The 23,017-nt window shown below is 46.7% G+C and overlaps 1 protein-coding gene, 1 non-coding gene and 1 pseudogene across 3 annotated transcripts; 2 read left to right on the plus strand and 1 right to left on the minus strand.

The window, feature by feature from the left end:
• Positions 1 to 66: 66 nt before the first annotated feature.
• Positions 67 to 20,759, plus strand: LOC115843792 (alanyl-tRNA editing protein Aarsd1). 2 transcript variants are annotated; one of them, XM_070044577.1, is made up of 20 exons: positions 67 to 447; positions 820 to 933; positions 1,054 to 1,120; positions 1,225 to 1,323; positions 4,482 to 4,571; positions 5,480 to 5,533; positions 6,038 to 6,065; positions 6,854 to 7,002; positions 9,920 to 10,054; positions 10,205 to 10,336; positions 12,107 to 12,266; positions 13,743 to 13,800; positions 14,207 to 14,363; positions 14,460 to 14,576; positions 14,938 to 15,068; positions 15,374 to 15,440; positions 15,632 to 15,723; positions 16,377 to 16,431; positions 17,566 to 17,660; positions 19,550 to 20,759. In XM_070044577.1, exons 1-20 carry the CDS (start codon positions 440 to 442, stop codon positions 19,683 to 19,685), a joined length of 1,944 nt encoding a protein of 647 aa, XP_069900678.1. In that variant the 5' UTR covers positions 67 to 439; the 3' UTR covers positions 19,686 to 20,759. The 2 variants fall into 2 exon arrangements, with proteins under 2 accessions (XP_069900678.1, XP_060145955.1); XM_060289972.2 differs by lacking the exons at positions 6,038 to 6,065; positions 6,854 to 7,002 and having other exon boundaries at positions 70 to 447.
• Positions 1,790 to 3,146, plus strand: LOC115843793 (large ribosomal subunit protein eL21-like; annotated as a pseudogene).
• Positions 8,122 to 8,193, minus strand: TRNAG-UCC (transfer RNA glycine (anticodon UCC)). The gene has a single exon. It is a non-coding gene; the product is annotated as a tRNA-Gly (tRNA).
• Positions 20,760 to 23,017: the final 2,258 nt, after the last annotated feature.

The following is a 23,017-nucleotide window of genomic DNA, read 5'->3' on the forward strand; positions in this document are numbered from 1 at the left end:
GGGCCCAGACGTCACCTAGTTCAGACGTCATCCAGGGCCGGCCTTCCCTCGGGACTTAATTTTGGCCAGTAGTTTTTTTTTTTTTTTTTAATTGAGCGCCTGCTGTGTGTCGGACACTGAGTGTGCTAAGCATTGGAGAAACAGGAGAATGAAGTCGGGACAAGCCCTTCCATGTGTATCGACCTCTAATCCCGGCGGGCGGGTCGTCTATTCCTAACGTGTGTATTTCTGGAGACCCCAAGATGTGAAGGGCTGCAGGGACTATCCTCTCCCAGAGTCTCTTCGGAGTGCGGATCCCTTGGCTTAGGCCACGTTCCCACTTCTTCTAAACCCTTTCCCCAACCATGTAAGGAGAGGCAGCTGCTGGGGGCGTCCCCAGGATCTAAAGATAGCGGCCCCTGCCTCGGATTCCAAACGCCTCGGGGCAGCGGGAGCCGCCATGGCACGGTAAGTGCTTCTGGTTGCCTTTTTCACTAGAGATTCCTTTCCCCACGTTTTCTGGGCGCTCCAGGTTCTGCGAGGTCCCATGGGAACCCCGGACCCCAGGTCTCTGTATCCTTGGGGTGCTGAGGGGAAGTGTGACCTGAATGTTCTCCATAACTCCCTACCTCTCTACTCTCGCACTTTCGGTTCTCCTCAGGTTCATCTTCACCGCACACCCCAGTCTCGTCACTCCCCTTCCACCCCCTTCTGTCTTATTTAGCTCCGCTTTGACCGTGCTGTAGCATAAAACGTCCCTGTATTTTCCCCAACCTTTCCCAAATGCCCTCAGTCTTCCCTCTCGCACCCCTATGAAGCCCCACCTCAACTCCTCTTCAGGCAGCATGCTCGGACCCTGTGGTACGACAGGCCCAAGTATGTGTTCATGGAGTTTTGTGTTGAGGACAGCACCGATGTCCATGTGCTCATCGAAGACCACCGCATTGTGTTCAGGTAATCCCCTCCCCCTCCACTGCTGCCAGGGCCTGGCTTCTTGGGAACCTTTACCTTCTCCTAATGCCCCCACACTCCACACTCAGCCTCCTCGTCTCCTTAGCTGCATTGTCTCCTCAGCTGCAAGAATGCCGATGGAATGGAGTTTTATAATGAGATTGAGTTCTATGCCAAGGTGAACTGCAAGGTAAGGGTGGGGTGGGGCAGTAAGGGCTGGATGGGAAGGCTGCTTGGGAAATGGAGATTCATTCTAAACCTCAGACCCTAAGAATGATGCTCTCTATCTGGCAGGACTCACGAGATAAGCGCTCTGGCCGCTCCATTACTTGCTTTGTGAGGAAATGGAAGGAGAAGGTGGCCTGGCCCCGACTCACTAAGGAGGATATCAAGGTGGGTGTGCGGGAAGTGGCCGCTTTTTCTCCTGTGCTCTCTATCTGTGTACCCAGGTTGACAAGTTGGGTCTGGGACTCACCCTTGGCTCCTTTCCCACCAACATTCAGTTACTCACCAGGTCCTGCCTATTTGACCTCTTAAATAGAATCCATGATTTAATCTCTTCCTAATTCAGGCCTTATCCATTACTGGGTGAGGTTTGTTGCATATTTTCAGCACCACCCTCAATCCATCCTCTGCATTCCTCGCAGCATGGTCTGTTTAAAACACACATTTGGGGCTTCCCTGGTGGCGCAGTGGTTGAGAGTCCGCCTGCCGATGCAGGGGACACGGGTTCGTGCCCCGGTCTGGGAAGATCCCACATGCCGCGGAGCGGCTAGGCCCGTGAGCCATGGCCACTGAGCCTGCGCGTCCGGAGCCTGTGCTCTGCAACGGGAGAGGCCACAACAGTGAGAGGCCCGCACACCGCAAAAAAAAAAAAAAAAAAAACACACACATTTGACCCTGTCACTTTTCCTCTTAAGACCCTCCAGTGGCTTCTTTTCCCCTAAAAGTTGAAAATTGGCTGCATGCTGGCTGGATCTGCCTCTCAAATTTGTTTTAGCAGTCTTCGAAGTGTTAAAAATTATTTTGATGGGCTACTGACATTTAAAAATGTGGAGATTTCAGACATCCCTGATGGCTCAGTGGTTAAGAATCCACCTGCCAATGCAGGGGACATGGGTTGGAGCCCTGGTCCTAGAAGATCCCACTTCCCGTGGAGCAACTAAGCCTGTGCGCCACGACTACTGAGCCTGCGCTCTAGAGACCGTGAGCCACAACTACAGAGCCCACATGCCACAACTACTGAAGCCTAGAGCCCGCGCACCGCAACAAAGAGTAGCCCCTGCTTGCCGCAACTAGAGAAAGCCTGCGCGCAGCAACAAAGACCCAAGGCAGCCATTAATTAATTAATTCATTCATTCATTATTTAAAATGTGGAGATTTCACCTTTCAGCCGGAACCGCCATTTTCCAGTAACTCACCAAAATGACCAACACAAAGGGAAAGAGGAGGCCACCCACTATATGTTCCCTAGGCCTTTTAAAAAACATGGAGTTGTTCCTTCCATGTGAATCTACAAGAAAGGTGGTATTGTAGATATCAAGCGAATGGGCTCTGTTCAAAAAGGAATGCCCCACAAATGTTACCATGGCAAAATTGCAAGTTTACAGCATTACCCAGCATGCTGTTGGCATCACTGTAAACAAACAAGTTAAGGGCAAGATTATTGCCAAGAGAATTAATGTGCATATTTAGCATATTAAGCACTTTGAGAGCCGAGATAGTTTCCTGAAATGTGTGAAGGAAAATGATCAGAAAAAGAAGGAAGCCAAAGAGAATGGTACTTGGGTTCAGCTGAAGCACCAGCCTGCTCCACCCAGAGAAGCACACTTCATGAGAACCAATGGAAAGGAGCCTGAACTGTTGGAACCCATTCTCTATGAATTCATGGCATGATAGCTATAAAGAAAATAAAAGATCTAGATGGTAAAAATGAATAAATACATAAATAAAAATTTAAAAAAAAAGTAGAGATTTCACCTAAAAATCGAGATTCTCAGCTTCTCTTGGAAACTGGAGACTCTGGCCACGCTGGTCTAAATTCCCAAATGCCTGGAGTTGGAGCTTGAAATGGGGCATGCATTCCACTTCACTTCACTCCTTTTCATTATCTCCCTGACACTCTCAGGCATTTGAACTTGTAGCTTCTGCCATTTGGGTTAGAGTCTAAGGACCATAGCATGGCGTATAAGCTGATGACTTGGCTGTTCTTTCCTTCTGCAGCCTCATACCCCTTTACTCTCTGCCTCAAATGCCACATTCCAGCCACAGCAAACTGCTTGCAGCTGTCTTCCACACACCAGGCTATTATGCACCTCAATACCTTTGCTCAAGCTATGGCTTCTTCCTGGAAAGTCTCCATCACCACTACCTTTGCCCACCTAACCCCTGCTCATCCTTCAAGGCCCTGCTACTCCAAGAAGGCTGGCTTCCTATAATATCCCCTACAGAACCCACCGTCACACTTTCCACACTGTATTATAATGATTTATTTACATTTCCCTTCCCTACTTGCTTCTTTTTTTAAAAATAAATTTATTTACTTATTTTGGCTGCATTGGGTCTTCATTGCTGCGCGCGGGCTTTCTCTAGTTGTGGCGAGTGGTTCTTTGTTGCGGTGCGCGGGCTTCTCATCGCAGTGGCTTCTCTTGTTGCAGAGCACAGGCTCTAGGCGCACGGGCTTCAGTAGTTGTGGCACTCGGGCTTAGCTGCTCCGTGGCATGTGGGATCTTCCCGGACAGGGCTCGAACCTGCATCCCCTGCACTGGCAGGCGGATTCTTAACCACTGCACCACCAGGGAAGTCCCCTACTTGCTTCTTTTTTTTTTTTTTTTGCGGTACGTGTGCCTCTCTCTATTGTGGCCTCTCCCATTGCGGAGCACAGGCTCTGGACGCGCAGGCTCAGCGGCCATGGCTCACGGGCCCAGCTGCTCCGCGGCATTTGGGATCTTCCCGGACCGGGGCACGAACCCATGTCCCCTGCATCGGCAGGCGGACTTTCAACCACTGTGCCACCAGGGAAGCCCCCCTACTTGCTTCTTGATGGCTGAGACTGTGTAGTGAACATTTTAAAAATCCCAGTGCCAACCACAGTATGTGTTCAATAAATACCTGTTAAATGATCGAGTAAATAACTTCTTTCCCTGTCTAAATGTGGGAACTTGGAATATGGGCCTCAAAGGGTTGTCCCTGATTCCAGGGAATGCTGCTTGGTTGACTCCTAGGATGCTTTATGATACAGTTATCTTTCTAGATGTGTTATCTTTCTAGTCAGCTGGCTCCTGGAGGACAGAGTTTCTATGCTTTTCCATCCCCTACAATGCCTGGCATTGTGCTTGGCACTTAGTAAGTTCTTGGTAAATCTTTGCTGCTGCTGCTGCTGATGACGTGGCAGACTGGAGGGGGGTTAACTAAAGGGGTGCTGTTGGGAAGATGATACCCCCATTGACCCTCTTTTCCCCAAGCATGCTCCCACACACATACCCACACTCATCTATGCACTTCTGCTGCTGCCTTCCTGGCCTGTGACTCTCTGTGCTTTCCTCCTGCAGCCAGTGTGGTTGTCTGTGGATTTTGATAACTGGAGAGACTGGGAAGGGGATGAAGAAGTGGAGCTGGCTCAGGTGGACCATTACGCAGAGGTAGTGCTGTTTTCTGCCTATCTCAATCATTCTCTGGGACTCTCTGCACACATTGCTCTGGAGGCTTGTCGTCAGGGCTAGGCAGAGGGATATGATCTCCCCAGGCAGGTTGCTCAATGGTTTGATAGTCTTTATGTTTTGTGCAATGTTTATTTAGTAGGGATGAGAGAAGTGAATATTGCTAGTGAAATTGTATACATAGATTCATTCACTGTTTAGAGTAGAGCCTGTGTTCCGAACAAGTTTGGCAAAAGCTTTTCCTACTTTTCTGTAATTCTTGTTCTCTCTTTTGTTTTCTTTGTGTATGTGTGTGTGTTTTTCCTGAGCCAGATAGCTTCATGGGAAGCTCAAACTACGCAGTATAAAAATTCACATCACAAAATAAATCACCAATCCCCAATAAATTGCACCGTGCTATACGATATTTGGTTTCCAAATTTCAGCTGTTTATTCAAGTTGTAAAAACACTAATAGTAACCTGGATTAGTAAGGAGGTGTGTGTGTCTAAATTTCCTTTTAAAAAGGGGGTCAATTACATATACACACTGCTATAATTAAAATAGATAACCAACAAGGACCTACCGTATAGCACAGGGAACTCTGCTCAATATTCTGTAATAACCTAAATGGGAAAAGAACTTGAAAAAGAATAGGTATAACTGAATCACTTTGCTGTACACCTGAAACTAACACAACATTGTTAATCGACTGTACTACAATATAAAATAAAATTTTTTAAAAAGGGGTGTATCAATTTACTTTTCTTCAGTTCATTCCAGTGATGTATTAGGGACTTTAAAGCTGGGGCAGTTGTTTGCCTGGGACCATTTTCCTGTGGTCCGTCAATATGCAGGTTGCTCTTCCTTTGCCCCTCTTCTCTCTCGTGACTACTTTTCTCTTCCCACCAGCTTTTGGAGAAGGTCAGGACCAAGAGGCCTCCCCCTGCAATGGACGACCTGGATGTAAGTAAAGCCTGCTCCTTAACCTTTCCCTTTCCTTTTAGCCCTTAAAAATAAGATACTAGAAAGCTCCTGTCCCAGTCTCTAGCACATAGTGGTTCTCAGTGCATGTTAGCCAAATCTGAATTTGACACAGGAGGTCAAATGTCCTTCTCCATGCTCTAGAAAACCCCAGTAAGACCCTTGTCCCTTCCATCTCCCCTTCTGCTTCTCCAATCTAGGGCAGACCTGGCCCTGTTGACTATCTTTATAGCTGTAAGGACCAGTAGCATACGCTGTAATTCTGGCATTAAATGATGCATGGCACAGTGCTCTTTACTGAATACAAGTGTCTTATTTTATCATACAAAATTTAAATCCTTCCGTGTTAGGCTCCCAAGAAGTTGTGTGATTCAGAAAATTACCAAAGAAAACCTGGAGAGCTGGAGGGAGTGAGCAGCATTTGTGAACATCAATGTCCACTCTTTGCAGACTCTACAGGGGCTTTTGTCTTTTTTTCCCCCCCAGGATGATTCTGACAGTGCGGATGCAACAAGTAATTAACTTTCTGTGACAGCAGAGCTGGGGAGGAAGCTGTGGCTATCTTCCAGTCACTCTAACAAGCTAGGTCCTGGGTCTTTCTCAGCTCTTTGGCTGTGCGCCAGGGTCCTCTGGGATCTCCGAACTTTCCTAGAAGCTCTTTATTAAGGGTCCTTCTTCATGCTTTATTTCTATTTCCTAGGCACTTGACTAAGGCTGCTGTGTCAGATGACAGGATAGGAGAGGAGTAGACAGGTGGGGCTTCTGACTTCCTAGCAACTGGCTGTAATCTTTGTGTGTGGGCCACTCATCAGGGCTTTCTGGAGTACTTGAGCCTCTGTGTGTGTGTATGTGTAAGAGCAAAAGCCATAGAAGCAGCATATAGCTTATAATAAATCTGTAGGAACTGTTCTGTGTCTCTTTCTCTTTCCTTTTTGTACTTCTTCCTCCTAGAGGCAAGCCTCTTCCTGTCTATAGCTCCTCTCCAGTGGAGAGGTGGGTGTCAGAGATCCTGGCCCTTACTGTCGAGATTGGAAGAAGAAAGATATTGGGAGCAGACTTGTAACCAAGCTGGGGAACTTTCCCATGCCCAGATCTTCAGAGCAGAAACCAGCCTTTCACTGTATAGCTAATACTGCCACCTCTAGAACCAGCCAGAAACCCACCTTAGCTTCCTGCATACTCCAGAAATATCTTTACATTTTTTTTTTTTTTTGGCACTTAAAAAGCAGTTAGGCCATTTATTGGCACTAGGAAAGCATTCCTTTAAATATCTTTACACTTTTTTTTTGTTTTGTTTTTCAGTACGCGGGCCTCTCACTGTTGTGGCCTCTCCCGTTGCGGAGCACAGGCTCCAGACGCGCAGGCTCAGCAGCCATGGCTCACGGGCCCAGCTGCTCCGCGGCATGTGGGATCCTCCCGAACTGGGGCACGAACCCGCATCCCCTGCATCGGTAGGCGGACTCTCAACCACTGCGCCACCAGGGAAGCCCTATCTTTACACTTTTAAAGCTAATTGTTACATTAGTTAATGCCTATGTCTGTTTACTACTCTATTCATCAGCTACCCCATTCATCCATAAACATTTTCTGAGGGCCCAGTGTGTACTTAAACTGTGACTTAAAATGCAACACTCAGGCTTTGCCCTTGAATTCATGGTAAAGTACTGAGATTTGTTAAAAAAAATTAAAATCTAAAGTTTATTTCAGTAATATAGGGACATAGTTTAAAAAATTAAATAGTATAGAAGGGTCTAAAATTTAAAGTAGAATTTGCACTCCCTCAATAGCTGTAACCACTGTTAACAATTTCTTCAATAAATTTATATATTTATGTCTAGATCTTTATATCTATATTTATACCTGTTATAAATTTCTTAATACCTATAATTAATACTATATATAGTTATATATAAAACATACAACATATCTGGAACATATACAATACCATGTATTATTTACATACAGTACAATATATCAGTATATTAAAATTTAACGCATATAGGCAAATGCAATGCGTCTGTGTGTACACAATGGGAATCATACTATTAATATACATCTTGTACCCTGCTTTTTTTCAGTTAATATATATTGGAGCTCTTTCTAAATCAGTATACATAGATCTGACTCTTCTTTATGGCTACATGGTATTCAGTTGAATATATTTTCCATAATTTAACTGGTTCCTTATCAAGGGATATTTAAGTTGTTGTTAGTCTTTTTCAGTTTTCAAACAAGGCTGCAAGGAACAGTTTAAAAAGTAGATCTTTGGGCTTCCCTGGTGGCGCAGTGGTTGAGAGTCCGCCTGCCGATGCAGGGGACACGGGTTCGTGCCCTGGTCCAGGAAGATCCCACATGCCGTGGAGCGGCTGGGCCGGTGAGCCATGGCCGCTGAGCCTGCGCGTCAGGAGCCTGTGCTCCGCAACGGGAGAGGCTACAACAGTAAGAGGTCCGCGTACCACAAAAAAAAAAAAAAAAAAAAGTAGATCCTTACATGTTTGGCAAGAATATCTGTAGGGTAAATTTCTTTCTTTTTTTTTCCCGGCCACACCACGTGGCTTGCAGGATCTTAGTTCCCCAACCAGGGATTGAACCTGGGCCCTGGCAGTGGAAGCACCAAGTCCTAACCACTGGACCACCAGGGAATTCTTATAGGGTAAATTTCTAGAAGTAGAATTGCTAGGTCAAAGAGCAGATAAACATTTTGAAAGCTGTTGCCAAGTTGCTTTTAGATGAAATCATACAAATTTTCACTTCCACCAAGAGTGCTCCATTCTCCAAAACCTTTTAGATATTTGCCAAGATAAAATTATACTTGGTTTAATTTGCTTCATTTTTTTTCTTTCTGGCCACAACGCGGGACTTGAAGGATCTTAGTTCCCCAACCAGGGATTGAACCCGGGCCCTCAGCAATGAGAGTACAGAATCCTAACCACTGGACCGCCAGGGAATTCCCTGGTTTAATTTGCTTTAAATTATGAGATGGCTCATTGTTTATTAGTGATTAATATTTCTTTTAATGTGCTCTGTCCATGTCTTTTGCCCATTTTGATATTGACATTAGTTCTTAAACTTAAAAAATAACATAATGCAAATCTGTATTTGTATCGTGCTTTACAATTTACTAAGTATTTTAATATCATCTCATTAAAAATTTTGAACTTCATATCAACCTTATAAAATAATTAAGTCTTCTCTTAATAGGTGCTCAAACAGGTCACAATAAGTGGCAAAGCTGGGACTTGAACTTCTATAGCATATGTCCCCTTGCCCACAATTCTGAAAACCGAAAATTTCTAAAAACTGACCTAAAAAAAAAAGTTAACACCAAAACTCATCCGGCAGCAAAACATGACCTAAAATGATGTGAGGCTATTTATAGTCTTTGTTTATTCCATTTAGCGTATTTATTTCTCAGCATAAATATCAATACGGAGTTGCTCCAGAGTTCCAAATGGAACACATTACGTAACACATGGGTATGGTCTGCATTACTGCCTAAAATCAGAAAAACCCTATATTCTGAAACATCTGGGAACTTCAAGCTTTTTATTACTTGATTTAAAAGAGAAGAAAGTTAATCTTAACTTTTAATCCATTTAACGTTTTAAGGCACCGATTGCAGTTAAACTTGTTAACTTCTGTTAACCTCTTTATTTGCACTGTCCAATCCCGTAGCAATGGTCACACGTGATTACTGAGTACTTGAAATGTTGCTACCGAACTGAGAGGTGCTGTAAGTGTAAAATACATAACAGGTTTCGAAAATCTTGTACGGGGGGAAAATACTTATTTTAGAATACACATTACATGATGAAATAATATTTTGTATATGGTGATTTAAATAAAAACATTATTAAGGGACTTCCCTGGTGGCGCAGTGGATAAGATCCCAGTACTCCCAATGCAGGGGCCCGGGTTCTATCCCTTGTCAGGGAACTAGATCCCACACGCATGCTGCAACTAAGAGTTCGCATGCCACAGCTAAGGAGCCCGCCTGCCGCAACTAAGACCGAGTGCAACCAAATAAATAATTAATTTAATTTAAAAAAAAAAAGAGCTTTAAAGAAAAATTAACATGTGGCTTGCATTACATTTCCATTGGGCGGCGTTGCTGTCTATCCAAGCCAGTACCATCCCCACTTCTATCAGGCAGGCTTCCGCGGGGCCGAATTACGTACATCCCTGGGGTCCAACGGGGCCAAACAAAGTGCTATGACAAGTTTAGGCCGCAGTTTTGTTCTGTCTTGTCTTCTGGTTTTCTTCAAAGTCTTAAAATAGTCCCTCAGCAACCCTGAGCGCCTGCACTTCGCGTTTTCAATAAATTTGTCCAAACCACACGCCGTTCTTAGCCCTTTTGCTTCTGCGCAGAGACGCGCCCGGAATGAAGATTGTCCCGCTTCGCTCTCCGTCCGGCGCCAGGCGTTTCTGTGTGCAAGGTTACCGGCGTACTGGGAGACAGCAGCGATGGCGTTCCAGTGTCAGCGGGACAGCTACGCCAGGGAGGTGCGGCCGGCGGGCGGGAAGCCTGATGCTCCAAGCGGGTGCGGCGGTGCGGGGAAGAGGGCGCCGCGTGGAGGGGGCACCGAGCTGGATTCAGTCCCGGTGCGCTGAGGGTTGGGGTCGGGGCTTACTCTCGCATCCCTCTTTACCCAGTTCACCACCACCGTGGTCTCCTGCAGTCCCGCGGAGCTGCAGACCGAAGGAAGCAACGGCAAGAAGGAAGTGCTGAGCGGTTTCCACGTGGTGCTAGAAGACACGCTGCTTTTCCCCGAGGGCGGGGGACAGGTACCAGGCCCATCCTTTCCCCTTTCCTTCTCCTCCCTCCCAGGAAGCCCCTAATTCTTTCCGAGCAGGTCGGAAATGCTCTCCTGGTCCTCAGTCCTAGCTGTAATGAATACAGATGGAAATTAGTTCAATTCAGTTCATTTGTTCATTCAGCAGGTATTTTTCAACAAATGGTTATCTATCTGTCCGTAACAAATGCTGGGTACTAATTCAAGCCCTAAGGATAAAAGCTGAACAAGAAAATGTCTTTGCATACGTAGAATATTTATTGGAGAAAACAGACAAAACGGTGAATAGATAAGTAGTATGTCAGTATGATAAATGCTATAAAGAAAATTAAAGGTCGAGGGAAAGAGAGTGATGGGATGGCCTCCTAGGTAGGGGGCAAGTTATTTCTGTCGAGAACGAAGTGAGGTGAGGGGGTAAGCCATTGCCATTATCTAGTGGTGCTGGTGGGGGGTGGGGTATTCCGGGGAGGGAGAATAAGTGCAAAGGACCTGAGGTAGGAATTCGATTAGGGTGTTTGGCATGGACTGAAAAAGTTTCCCATGAAGGAGCACAACAGAGGGCAGACGTATCAGTGCTGTGATGGGGTAGGGGCAAGGTCCAATGAGAAAATGGGAAAGGAGAATAATAACACCAAAGGTGGGCATTGTGGGAGAGGCTTTCCCAGCCGAAACAGGGAAGCCTGTAAGAATCTGACAAGTCTAGTTAACTGCAAAATAGTCCCATATAGTTGGAGCCTCTGGTGTGTGTTGATGACAGGCTGGAGATGGTTTTGTAAAGGTGAGTGGGGGCCAGTTCAGAGGGCCTTGAAGGATGTGTTAAGGTGTGTGGACTTCATTCAGGAGGCTATGGTGAGCCATGGAAGTACTTAAGCAAAGAAATGATGTGAGAGAACATATTCAGTAAACTTGATTGTGAGAAACTTCCAATTTTTCCCAGCATGGAGGTTTTCTGATCTGCTGAAGGAAAACATGTGCCCTCAGGTATCCATAGCAGGTCTCATTTTATATATCACCTCTTCCAGGAAGTCTTCCCTGATTCCCCAAGACTGTTAGGTTCCTTTTCTTTGAGCTCCTCTAAAACAATGTACTTTTTTGAACTATGGCATGTTGTAGATCATATTGCAGTTGCCTGTTAGCATGTCTTTATTCTTCTCCAGAATTTTCAGTTCCATGAGGGACCATGTCTTATTTACATTATAGTCTTGGATAGGTACAGTGTCTTGTAAGCAGTTGATATTTTGTAATATTTGATATTTTTAATGAATATTTTTGAATTTAATTCTAGTAGGAGTGTAGAAGATAGAGTGGAAGAAAGGAGAAAAATTCAGGTCAGTTTGGAAACTATTGAAAGATAAAAATCTAAACCAAGGCAATGAGAGTGAGGATTAAGTTTGTTTGGGTTTTACTAAAATTTTCGTTGCTGTAGTTACATTTTTTTTTAAATTTTATTTATTTATTTGTTTTCGAGCTTCATGTGCTATACAGTAGGTTCTCATTAGTTATCTATTTTATGCTGTAGTTACAATTTTTGTATTCATTCTGTGATTTTGTTCTGAAGAACAAAAGGTGTTCCAAGTGAAGAGTATAGAGAGAGTCCCCTCATGAGCAAAGTGGACCACCTCACTTGGCATTGCTTCTTCTCCCTTAGGGAATCTCAAATTCTGGGTGTGTTTCTCACAAACTTCTGCTAGAGGGTCTTTGTATCCAGGAGTTAGGGTGAGCCCTACCTGCTACCATCGATTATTTTTACTTCTTTCCCCAGCCTGATGACCGTGGTACAATCAATGACATCTCTGTGCTGAGAGTGACCCGCCGGGGCGCCCAGGCTGATCATTTCACCCAGACACCTCTGACCCCTGGGACTGAGGTACAGGTCCGGGTGGACTGGGAACGGAGGTTTGACCACATGCAGCAGCATTCAGGTAGGTGGGGTGGGATGGGGCAGTTGCTGCGTGTGGGAATGTCACGATGATTGAGACGTGGTTTGGGTCCTCTAGGAGTTAACCTTTTGGAAGAGACAGACATATTCAGAATCAGCTCCAGTTCAGGCAAGATGTGATAAATGTTATAAAAGCAAAATGAGCAGTTAAAGTAAAAGTATTAGAATAACTGCTGGATTTAAGTATTATAACTTCCCACTTGATATCTATATCTGTAGATGTCTCATAGCCTTCTTAAACTCAAAATGTCCAGAATGGAATTAAAAAGCCACCCCCTCCCCCAGATCTGGTCTTCTCTTCGCCTTCACTGTGTTCAGTGCATGGCCAGCATCCACCCAGTTGCTCAAATCCTGGAAGTCAGTTCAGACACTGCTTTAGGGATAGCCAGGCAATCTGAGTCATGTCGGTTTATTTTCGAAATACTTCTCTATCTGCTTCCACTGTCAACACAGTCATCCTCATCCCAGCTCTCATCGTCTCTCCCCAGCCCTCTGTAACAGCCTCCCGGCTAGTCTCCCCATGTTCATTCTTGTCTCTTTGCAACCCATTCTCCACAAAGCAGCTAGAATATTTTTTAAAAATGAAAGGCTGATCAGGCCACTCCCCTGCTTTAAAGCTTTTCAAAGGCTACCTGTAGCTCATGATGAAGGCAAACGTCTTGCCATGGGGCACAAGGCCTGCCTGGGCTGGCGCTCATCTACTGCTCCAGCCTCACCCGGTGCTCCTGCCTCCCGCTCCCTGCATCCTGGCCATGCTGGCCTTCTCTCCATTCCTTGAACACATCCTGCTTCTTTCCTCCTTCAAGGCCTTTGGCTGTCTTCTTCCCTTTGCCTTCACAGTTGATTCCTTCTCCTCCTCGCTGTCATCGATCAGGGATAGCGGTACATCTCTAGTGCCAAGCCCTGTGCCTTGCATGTGGTAGGCACTTGATAAATTTTTGTTGAGTGAATGAATCTGGCACAATTAGAACTCGAGTTCAAATCCTGCCTCTGATGAGCTACTGTAGCCTTGGAAAGTTGTTTGATTTCTCTAGACCTTGGTTTCCTCATTCAAGAAATGGCATCATAGGGCTCCCCTGGTGGCGCAGTGGTTGAGAGTCCACCTGCCAATGCAGGGGACATGGGTTCGTGCCCTGGTCCGGGAAGATCCCACATGCCGCGGAGCGGCTGGGCCTGTGAGCCATGGCCGCTGAGCCTGCGCGTCCGGAGCCTGTGCTCCACAACGGGAGAGGCCACAATAGTGAGAGGCCTGCGTACCGCAAAAAAAAAAAAAAAAGAAATGGCATCATAAAGCCTCTTGCAGAATTCTCCTGAGGGTTTTCAATAAAGTGTCTCTCAAGAGTATTACCCAGTGCCAGGCAGGTCTTCAGCAGTAGAATTTCTGTGATGACGTTGGCATTGGGGTCGTGTCACTCATGATCACTTCTCACTTCTTCTCCCATCTCCTCTTTCTGCTCAGGGCAGCATCTCATCACTGCGGTTGCTGATCATCTGTTTGGGCTGAAGACAACATCATGGTGAGCAAGAGGCATAAGACTAATTGTCAGGCATGGGTCCCTGACTGCTGGCTTCTTTCCTAGTAGTGAGTCAGGGGTAGAAGGATAAAAATCTGTGCTCACCTGTTCCCCTCGAAGATGGGGTGGTGGATGACTTTGTGTTTTCCCTGAGAAACATCTCCCTTTGCTTAAAAAAGAATATGGACTTTGAAGCTCAGTGACGTAGGGGGTGAATCCCTTGCATGACCTTGATCATGTTCCTTATCACCCCTCACCTGTAAAGTGGAAATGACAGTCCCTACTTTGTGACATTTTTGTGAGGATTAAATACCAGCATTTACATGAACATGCTTTGTAAACGATAAACTTCCTTCTATTATTAATTGTCCCCGTCAGCATCCTGTGACCACTCTGCTTTTTCTTGCAGGGAGTTAGGGCGACTCCGGAGTGTCATCGAGCTGGACAGCCCTTCTGTGACTGCGGAGCAAGTAGCTGCCATTGAGCAGAGTGTCAATGAAAAAATCAGAGAGCGGCTGCCTGTGTATGTGCGAGAACTGAGCCTGGATGATCCCGGTGTGGAGCAGGTGAGGGGAGAGCCGGCAGGCTGGCTTCTGTAGAGTGGCCCTCCAAGGGCTCCTCATCAAAATTCAAACAGCCCTCCTCCCTCCCTTGCGTTCCAGGTGAGGGGCCGGGGTTTGCCGGATGATCATGCTGGGCCTATTCGAGTTGTCACCATCAAGAGCGTTGATTCCAACATGTGCTGTGGGACCCACGTGAGCAATCTCAGTGACCTTCAGGTAGGTGAGGAAGGGCTCTTGAGTGGGTGGGAGAGAGGGTGTCGGAGGTGGGGGATCACAGCAGGGCTGAGAGTGATAGAGGGGGACACGTGAGGGGTCCTGAGTGAAATCACTCCTTATTGCTTCCGAGCCAGCAGGGAGGTCTTGATCTCTCCTACCCTTGGGTCCAGCACCTGCTGCAGTGTGTGTGTGTGTGTGTGTGTGTGTGTGTGTGTGTGTGTGTGTGTGTGTGTGTGTGTGTGTGTGTGTGTGTGTGTGTGTGTGTGTGTGTGTGTGTGTGTGTGTGTGTGTGTGTGTGTGTGTGTGTGTGTGTGTGTGTGTGTGTGTGTGTGTGTGTGTTTTACTTCCTTGCCTCATGTAGGTCATTAAAATCCTGGGCTCTGAGAAGGGGAAAAAGAACAAAACCAACGTGACCTTTCTGGCTGGGAACCGGGTGCTGAAGTGGATGGAGAAGAGTCACAGCACTGAGAAAGCACTGACAGCTCTGCTGAAGTACGCCCCCTTCCACTGCCTCCTTTTCTCAGCGCCTGGGCAGCCCGGAGCTTAGCCTTCCCACCTGTGCGGCAGACAGAATACTCTATCTTTAGGGGTGGGATGCAACCAGAAATGCTAAGGTGCTTTGGGTAGTCGAGCAGATGCACACAAAATGGTTTCTTCCTTTACATCCTCTTCCCCAACAGCCTGAGGCTTCCTTGGAAATGTCCCTGGGTCCCATCAGGAAGGGCACCATTGATTTATGCCTGACACCAAAAGCAGTTGGAAAACTGGGCAGGCCTCCATGAACCTTCCTCTTGCAGGTGTGGAGCAGAGGATCATGTGGAAGCAGTGAAAAAGCTACAGAACTCCAACAAGCTCCTGCAGAAGGTGATTTATCCTTGGAGCGTGGCGAGGGTGTGGGCTCTGCCTGGAAAAGGCTCCCCAGACTCAGCCCCTCCACCTAACTGGATGTGCAGCATGTTAGTGGGCAGTGACTGGGGAGGGGAGGGGTGGAGAGACAGTATTCTCTCTGGTTACCCTTTCCCCACCTGTCAACTGAGTTATGGCATCCTTTTCAGAGCAACCTGAATCTGCTCAGAGACCTGGCTGTGCACGTTGCCCACAGCCTCAGGAACAGCCCAGACTGGGGAGGTGTGGTCACATTACACAGGTGAGGCCAGGGGTGCTAGGCTTAGGGCTCAGCCCCTCCCCTGTACGCAGTGCAGAGTGGGAGGCGGGTCGCCCCAGGAGTTCTTTTTTTTTTTTGCGGTACGCGGGCCTCTCACTGTTGTGGCCTCTCCCGTTGCGGAGCACAGGCTCCGGACGCGCAGGCTCAGTGGCCATGGCTCACGGGCCCAGCCGCTCTGCGGTATGTGGGATCTTCCCGGACCGGGGCGCGAACCCGTGTCCCCTGCATCGGCAGGCGGACTCTCAACCACTGCGCCACCGGGGAAGTCCCGCCCCCGGTGTTCTTAAGGCTGAGAAGACCCGAAGAAGTGTGTTGCCTTGCAGATTTCCTGGGTTTGATATAAACATCTTCACTATAACTTTCATTAGAGCCTTCCCTCATTTCCTTTGCCATCTAACGGGTCTCCACTTACCCGGGTGAATCCTGTTTAAGAGAGGCAGAAACAAACGCCAAACTTGTTAGAGCGTGCCGAGGCTTAGAAAGATGCCAGGCTTGCCCTCAGAGAGCACGCTCTTTCTCTGGGGCTCTGCACAAAAGGCAGCAGTGTGGCCAGCCTCACGAGGAGGAGCTGGGCTTCCTGCAGTTTCCTAGCTCCTGTTGCAACTTGGATCTGATGTCTTTGCCCTTTGTTTTAGGAAGGAGGGTGATTCTGAGTTCATGAATATCATCGCCAACGAGATTGGGTCAGAGGTAAGAGGAGCATGAGGTTCTCTGTCCGCCCCGGGTGGAGACCTAATGAGGGGCGTCAGGTTAGCTGAGGTCCCTCCGCATGAACACATGAAGAATAGGGAACAGAAATTCATTCAACGCTATTTTCTCAGCACTGACTCTGAGCTAGGCTCTGTTTTAGGTGCCAAGCTCAGTCAGTGGTATTGACCTTTCTGGGGCTGTGGCACTTACCAGCTTCAGAGCTCCTTTTCTCAGAACTGGAACTCCTCCGTGCCACCCACATTTATATGTGCTGAGGGCTGATTTCAGAAATACGGCGGTCGGCTAGGCCCTTAGAAGGCCGTCCGTTCAGTGTTCCTTTGCCTCTGGCTTCAGCCACCCGTCCCGGTCCTGACCAGAGCTTAGTGGTTTCCAGGTCTCTCTTTTGCATTCACTCAGGAAACACCTTTGGGAATATCTACTCTGGGCCAAGCAGTGTGTGTGTATCTCTCCTCTTATTTCTGTGTAGAGAGTACTGATACTCAAGGAGCTCACTCTTGAGTCTGGGAGACAACCGTGTATGCCGACATTTATAACTTAGGGTGGTCAGTGCTAGAGGCAGAGGAGCGCATTCCCTGAAAGGCTGGGGAGGCTTCAGGGGAGAGGCCTAGAAGACTGCTTAGCGGTCATCGGCAGACAGGGGAGCCGAGGTGGCCAAGCAGAGGGAAACACGGAGGTTTTGGCGATAGCAGACACAGGGTGCAAGGGGCGGTGTGGGAGTGGGGTGACCAGGCTGCAGAGTTTGGCGGGAGTCAGATCATGAAAGACATTCTATGCTTGGTCATGGTCAGCAGGCTTCTGCTCCCTTCTTAATATTCAACCTAAGTTCCTATAGCCACTCTCAAAGTTTCTTGTCCCTAGTGGGCCCCAGAGTGGAGGCGCTGCCTTACATCCATGAGGAACATCACTTGTGGTTTAGGAGGGAAAACCTGTTTTCCTTTTAATTGAGATGTTATTGGTATGTAATACTGTGTAAGGTGTACACTGTGTTGATTTGGTATCTTTATATATTGCAATATGATAAAAGTCTGTTCCTGAGACTGAAGAGAGTGCAGTTTAGGGGGGATTGACTGCACGTCTTTTAAGTGTCAGGGCTCATCTTGTCTTCCATCCTAGGAGACCCTCCTGTTCCTAACTGTGGGCGAAGAGAAAGGTGCTGGACTCTTCTTACTGGCAGGGCCAGCTGAGGCTGTGGAGACCCTGGCGCCCAGGTAATCTTCCGTGGACTGCTTTGCACGGGTGGAAGAGCCTGTAAGCCTAACCTACTAATAGCACCCTTGTTGGATGCAAAGGGCCACCGCATCTGCATCTCATTTTTTTTTTTTTTAATAAATTTATTTATTTATTTATTTATTTTTGGCTGTGTTGGGTTTTCGTTTCTGTGCGAGAGCTTTCTCCAGTTGCGGCGAGCGGGGGCCACTGTTCATCGCGGTGCGCGGACCTCTCACTGTCGCGGCCTCTCCCGTTGCAGAGCACAGGCTCTAGATGGGCAGGCTCAGTAGTTGTGGCGCATGGGCCTAGCCGCTCCACGGCATGTGGGATCTTCCTGGACCGGGGCACGAACCCGTGTCCCCTGCATTGACAGGCAGATTCTTAACTACTGCGCCACCAGGGAAGCCCCTGCATCTCATTTTCATTCACATCACAGTCATGTGATGTTGCCTTAGCAGAAATAATGATCACCACCATCATTCCCAGTTTTAGAGATGAGGGACAGCACATTGTGTACCTGAGATCTCACGGTTAAAGTGGCAGAACTGAGACTCGAGCCCAGGACTTTCGGCTCCAAATCTCACGTGCTTTGTGTTTTTTCTTTTAGAAATTGAGATTCATAAGTGATACATGAATACAGGTGCTGGATTCTCACTAGGCAGATGAAGCACCTGCTTAAGGCAACAGCAAAGCAGAGGCACAGACAAACTTGGGGGAAAAAAATTAGGGTTTTGAGACTGAATCAAAAAACCTATTGATGTAGTTATTATAGAAAAATTAGAATTGTGTTGGACTTTTTTACTCTTATATTGTTTATATTTTCTTATTTTAAATTAGATATGGAGGTGGAGTGCACCATATTCTTTCTGGCATTTAGGGTTTTGAAGTCCTGATTGGCTGTGATGAATATGTGTTCACTGTAAAACACTGAAGGAAAACAGAAGTATTCAGAGCAGAGGTTCCTGACAGGCAGCCAGCTGTGGCCTATAGACTGGTTTGGCCTGTGTACAACTTTAAATTTTTAAAATTAGTTGCTACATTTTAAAATTAGGAGATTTTTATTTAAAAATAGGCAGTTCTAGCTTTTCTCAAAAAAGGAAGAGAAAAAGGCACACGCTTGCAACACTGGACTGACGTTCCTGCAGGTTAGTATCTACGAGGACGTGAGTGGGGCCTGCTTCTTCAGATAGCACGGGCCCGGCCAGTGCCATAGGCCCACCTTTCTCGCTCAGCCCCAGTTGCTTCCCTGCTGCTCCCGCAGGCCTTTGTGTCTACAGCTCTTTACTCCTAATGACGCTCATCCTGCTCCTTGGAGGTTGCCGTAATTTAGCCTGTTTCTAGACACTTCTGTTGTTTCCAGTTATTCACTCTTTTTTTTTTTTAAATAATCATTAATTAATTTATTTTTGGCTGCGTTGGGTCTACGTTGCTGCGCGCGGGCTTTCTCTAGTTGCGGCGAACCGGGGCTACTCTTTGTTGCAGTGCGCAGGCTTCTCATTGCGGTGGCTTCTCTTGTTGCAGAGCACGGGCTCTAGGCGCATGGGCTGTAGTAGTTGTGACCCGTGGGCTCTAGAGCACAGGCTCAGTAGTTGTGGCGCACGGGCTTAGTTGCTCCGTGACATGTGGTGTCTTCCCGGACCAGGGCTCGAACCCGTGTCCCCTGCATTGGCAGGCGGATTCTTAATCATTGTGCCACCAGGGAAGCCCCCAGTTATTCGCTGTTAAATAAATATGGTACCCATATCTTTGTGCACATGTGCAAGTATTTCTAGAAGCCATTTACTTTTTCTCTCCCCCCAGCCCAAGGGGAAAGCCTCAGGGCTGCCCTTGGTTTTCCTGTGACTTTTCCCTCAAAGACGCCCTCCCTGACTGTCTCTCTGCTCCCCAGGGTGGCTGAGGTGCTAGAAGGCAAGGGAGCGGGGAAGAAAGGCCGCTTTCAGGGCAAGGCCGCCAAGATGAGCCGTCGGGCAGAGGTGCAGGCGCTTCTCCAGGACTACGTCAGCACGCAGAGTGCAGAAGAGTGAGGGCTCGGGTGCCTCCCTGGTTGTCCGTTGACAGCCGGCCTCCTGTGACCACAGAAGGAGTCTCTTGGACGATAAAATAGTTTGACTTGAAATGATTGTGGTACCATGTGTATTTACATGATGGATTTGAATTTATACAGTATATTCCAGTGTGCTTATGTGATCAGTGTCTTTGTGAATAAACAGCTTTATTTTTTAACATTTATTTTATTGAAGTATAGTTGATATATACAATGTTGTGTTAATTTCTGCTGTACAGTAGAGTGATTCAGCTACATATGTTCTTTTTCATAATTTTTCCATTATGGTTTATCACAAGATATTGAATATAGTTCCCTGTGCTATACAGTAGGACCTTGTTGTTTATCCATTCTATATATAATAGTTTGCATCTGCTAATCCCAAACTCCCAGTCCATCCCTACCTACCCCCCACCCCCACCCCTACTATGGCATCCACAAGTCTGTTCTCTCTGTTTGTGAGTCTTAAACAGCTTTCTAATTCAGCTCCTGTTAGGCACACCCTATCCGTGAGTGTTATGTTGATGAACTGTAGTAATTTATCTAAACCCAGCTGCAGTCTTTCTTCATGTAGAAATGCAGCTGCCTAAGGAGATGTGAGTCAGACCAGAGGCTTGGCTTAGGGCTTAGACTCACGTCTCCTTGTTTTCTCTTATTTTTTCCTTATTTCTTTTCCTAGTCTTGTGTTTCAGAATTAAAAGGTATCAATGACTTTGTAAATAGGTCAAGAGGGCACGAAAATATATAGTTGAAAGATGTTCCAAGTCTGCTATTGAGGCAGGAAAAGGATGGAAAAAGATACCAGGCAAGACTAACCCAGAGAAAGCTGGGGGCATTATTAATATGAGGTAAATGAGACTTTAAGGCTGTAACACTTTAAGAATCATTATTGGCTCTGCCCCCCCAGAAAAAAAAAAAAAAGGAATTCCCTGGCGGTCCAGTGGTTAGGACTCGGTGCTTTCACTGCTGTGGCCTGGGTTCAATCCCTGGTGGGGGAAGTAAGATCCCGCAAGCTGCACAGCATGGCCAAAAAAAAAAAAAAAAGAATCATTATTAGAGACCAAGAGAGACGTGTGGTGATAAAAGGAAGATAAAATAGTTCTAAATTTATAGGTATCTAATAACAGCCTCAAAATACATTAAGCAGACATTGACAGATCTAAAAGGAGAAACAAATCCATAGTTGATGGAAGATTTAAAGTCATCTTTCAGCAGCTGATAGAACAAGAGGAAGCATTATCTCAAGGTTAAGAGCATAGACTGGAGTTTCACAGACCTGAGTAGTCCTGGCTTCGTGCATCTATAGGTGGTAGAACTATATAACAAAAAGCGAGGGATTGATTTTAAAAGGACAACATTTATTGATACTTCTGGGGGGGGAGTGAAGCAGGACGAAGAAGGGACCCAAGATGGGGGTGGGAGGGTGGTTTCTGGGGTGCCCGCAGTGTGTTGTTTCTTGACTTGGGTGACAGGTAAACATCGAGCTTTGCTCTGTGATTACGCACTGTAGTCTACATTTATGATTTATTCCATGAGGTTATATTTCACAATTTAAGAATACAACTTAAAAAAAATCTGGTTCTGTTGTTTGCTCACTTGGGAGAGTTATCTTGCCTTTTCAACCTTCACTTTCCTCACTGGTGACGTGGCAGTAATGGGGGTGCCTCAATCTCTGTGGTGTTGGGAAGTAACATATTCAACTGTAGGTGCTCAAGAAAACACTGGATTCCTGGAGATGACCTAGAATGGGTATTTTTGATTACCTAATGTTCAGTTCCTCTTTACCTGCAAATCGAGGATTGGTTGTAACAGCAGGAGTGGCTGCACTTCTGCCACCTCCAGGTGAGCTGCATCCCTGGGCAGTGCCCCTGTGGATGGACGTGTGTGCAGCCACCTCCTATGCTTCCCCAGGTTATTTTGGAGCTATGATTGAGGCCAAGGGAGGCGTCTCTTGAACCCAGCAGCTACCGGTGAATAGCTTCAGATTAGATGTCTGTCTCCTTGTTCACACAAGGACTTTATTCAGGTAAAATTCCCACATGAGGAATTTCTGCTGCGTTCCTGCTAGAGAAACTGAGGCAGGCAGGGAGCGTGGCTTCACAGAATTTGGCTGGATGGAATCGAGTGGTTACCTACTGTAGTGGCTTTCAAACTTTTGTCTTCAATTTAAAGGAAGCTTTTCTTCATGAGTCTTACATATAACAGCCCAATTCAGAAATGGATGAAAGCTGTGTTGATCTGGTTGGAAAAAGGAGTGGAGGCTTGGAGTTTGGCAGGAGCTTAGAGGGCCCTGAGGTACCCCCATGGAGCCACAGGGCACCATTTGGAAACCACTGATGTAGTGTAACTATTTTATAGATGAGAAGGTTCAGGGAGGGTAGGTGCCAATGGGTATATGATTAGTAATAGTACCATAGGGCAATAAGCATCCAAGGTAGTTAAAAAGATTAGCTTCACATTTAACAAGTTTTTTTTTTTTTTTTTTTTTTTTTTTTAGGTACGCGGGCCTCTCACTGTTGTGGCCTCTCCCGTTGCGGAGCACAGGCTCCGGACGCACAGGCTCAGCGGCCATGGCTCACGGGCCCAGCCGCTCCGCGGCATGTGGGATCCTCCCGGACCGGGGCACGAACCCACGTCCCCTGCATCGGCAGGCGGACTCTCAACCACTACGCCACCAGGGAAGCCCTTAACAAGTATTTGTTGATGTGCCATTCCATTTCAAAGTATAGACCAATTCTCCCCAATAGCCCCTGTGTTCTCCCTCACAGGGCATGTCAGCTTTGATGTTTGTGCTGGTCCTATAAATCAAACTTATGGTTGAATCCTGGGTCTCCGGATGAGGTTATGTGCTTATATGTGCATGTGATATAGAAGTTCAGGGTGGATACCGCTCTGGTGTGGAATCATTTTTTCCTCCTGTGTCAAGAGCTCCTAAGGAGAGAATGACGGTGTCCAGTAAGTTTTCTCCCAAAGTGAAAGAAGCTAAAACAGCTTGTCTGGTAAGACTGAAAGCCACAAGGCAGCCTACTTGGCAGGGACAGAAGTCCAGAGTCTGAGACTTCAGCTGGAGCCAGGAGGAGGATGAGTGGGAGAGCTGGGCTGCAGGCAGGTGGCCAGAGGGAAGAGAAATTTGAGTTTCTGAGGCAAAATTTAGGCATTAACGTTGCATCAGTAGGCTGCGGAGGGGGTATGAAAGGCATCGAGAGATATTTTTAAAATGTATTTTTATTTTATTTTAAATAAATTTAAATAAATTAATTAAATAAATTAAATTTTAAAAGTAAATTAAAAAATGTATTTTAAAAATTTTGG

This window comes from Globicephala melas, chromosome 20 (genome assembly GCF_963455315.2).
Source record: "Globicephala melas chromosome 20, mGloMel1.2, whole genome shotgun sequence".
In the NCBI taxonomy this organism is placed as follows: Eukaryota; Metazoa; Chordata; class Mammalia; order Artiodactyla; family Delphinidae; genus Globicephala; species Globicephala melas.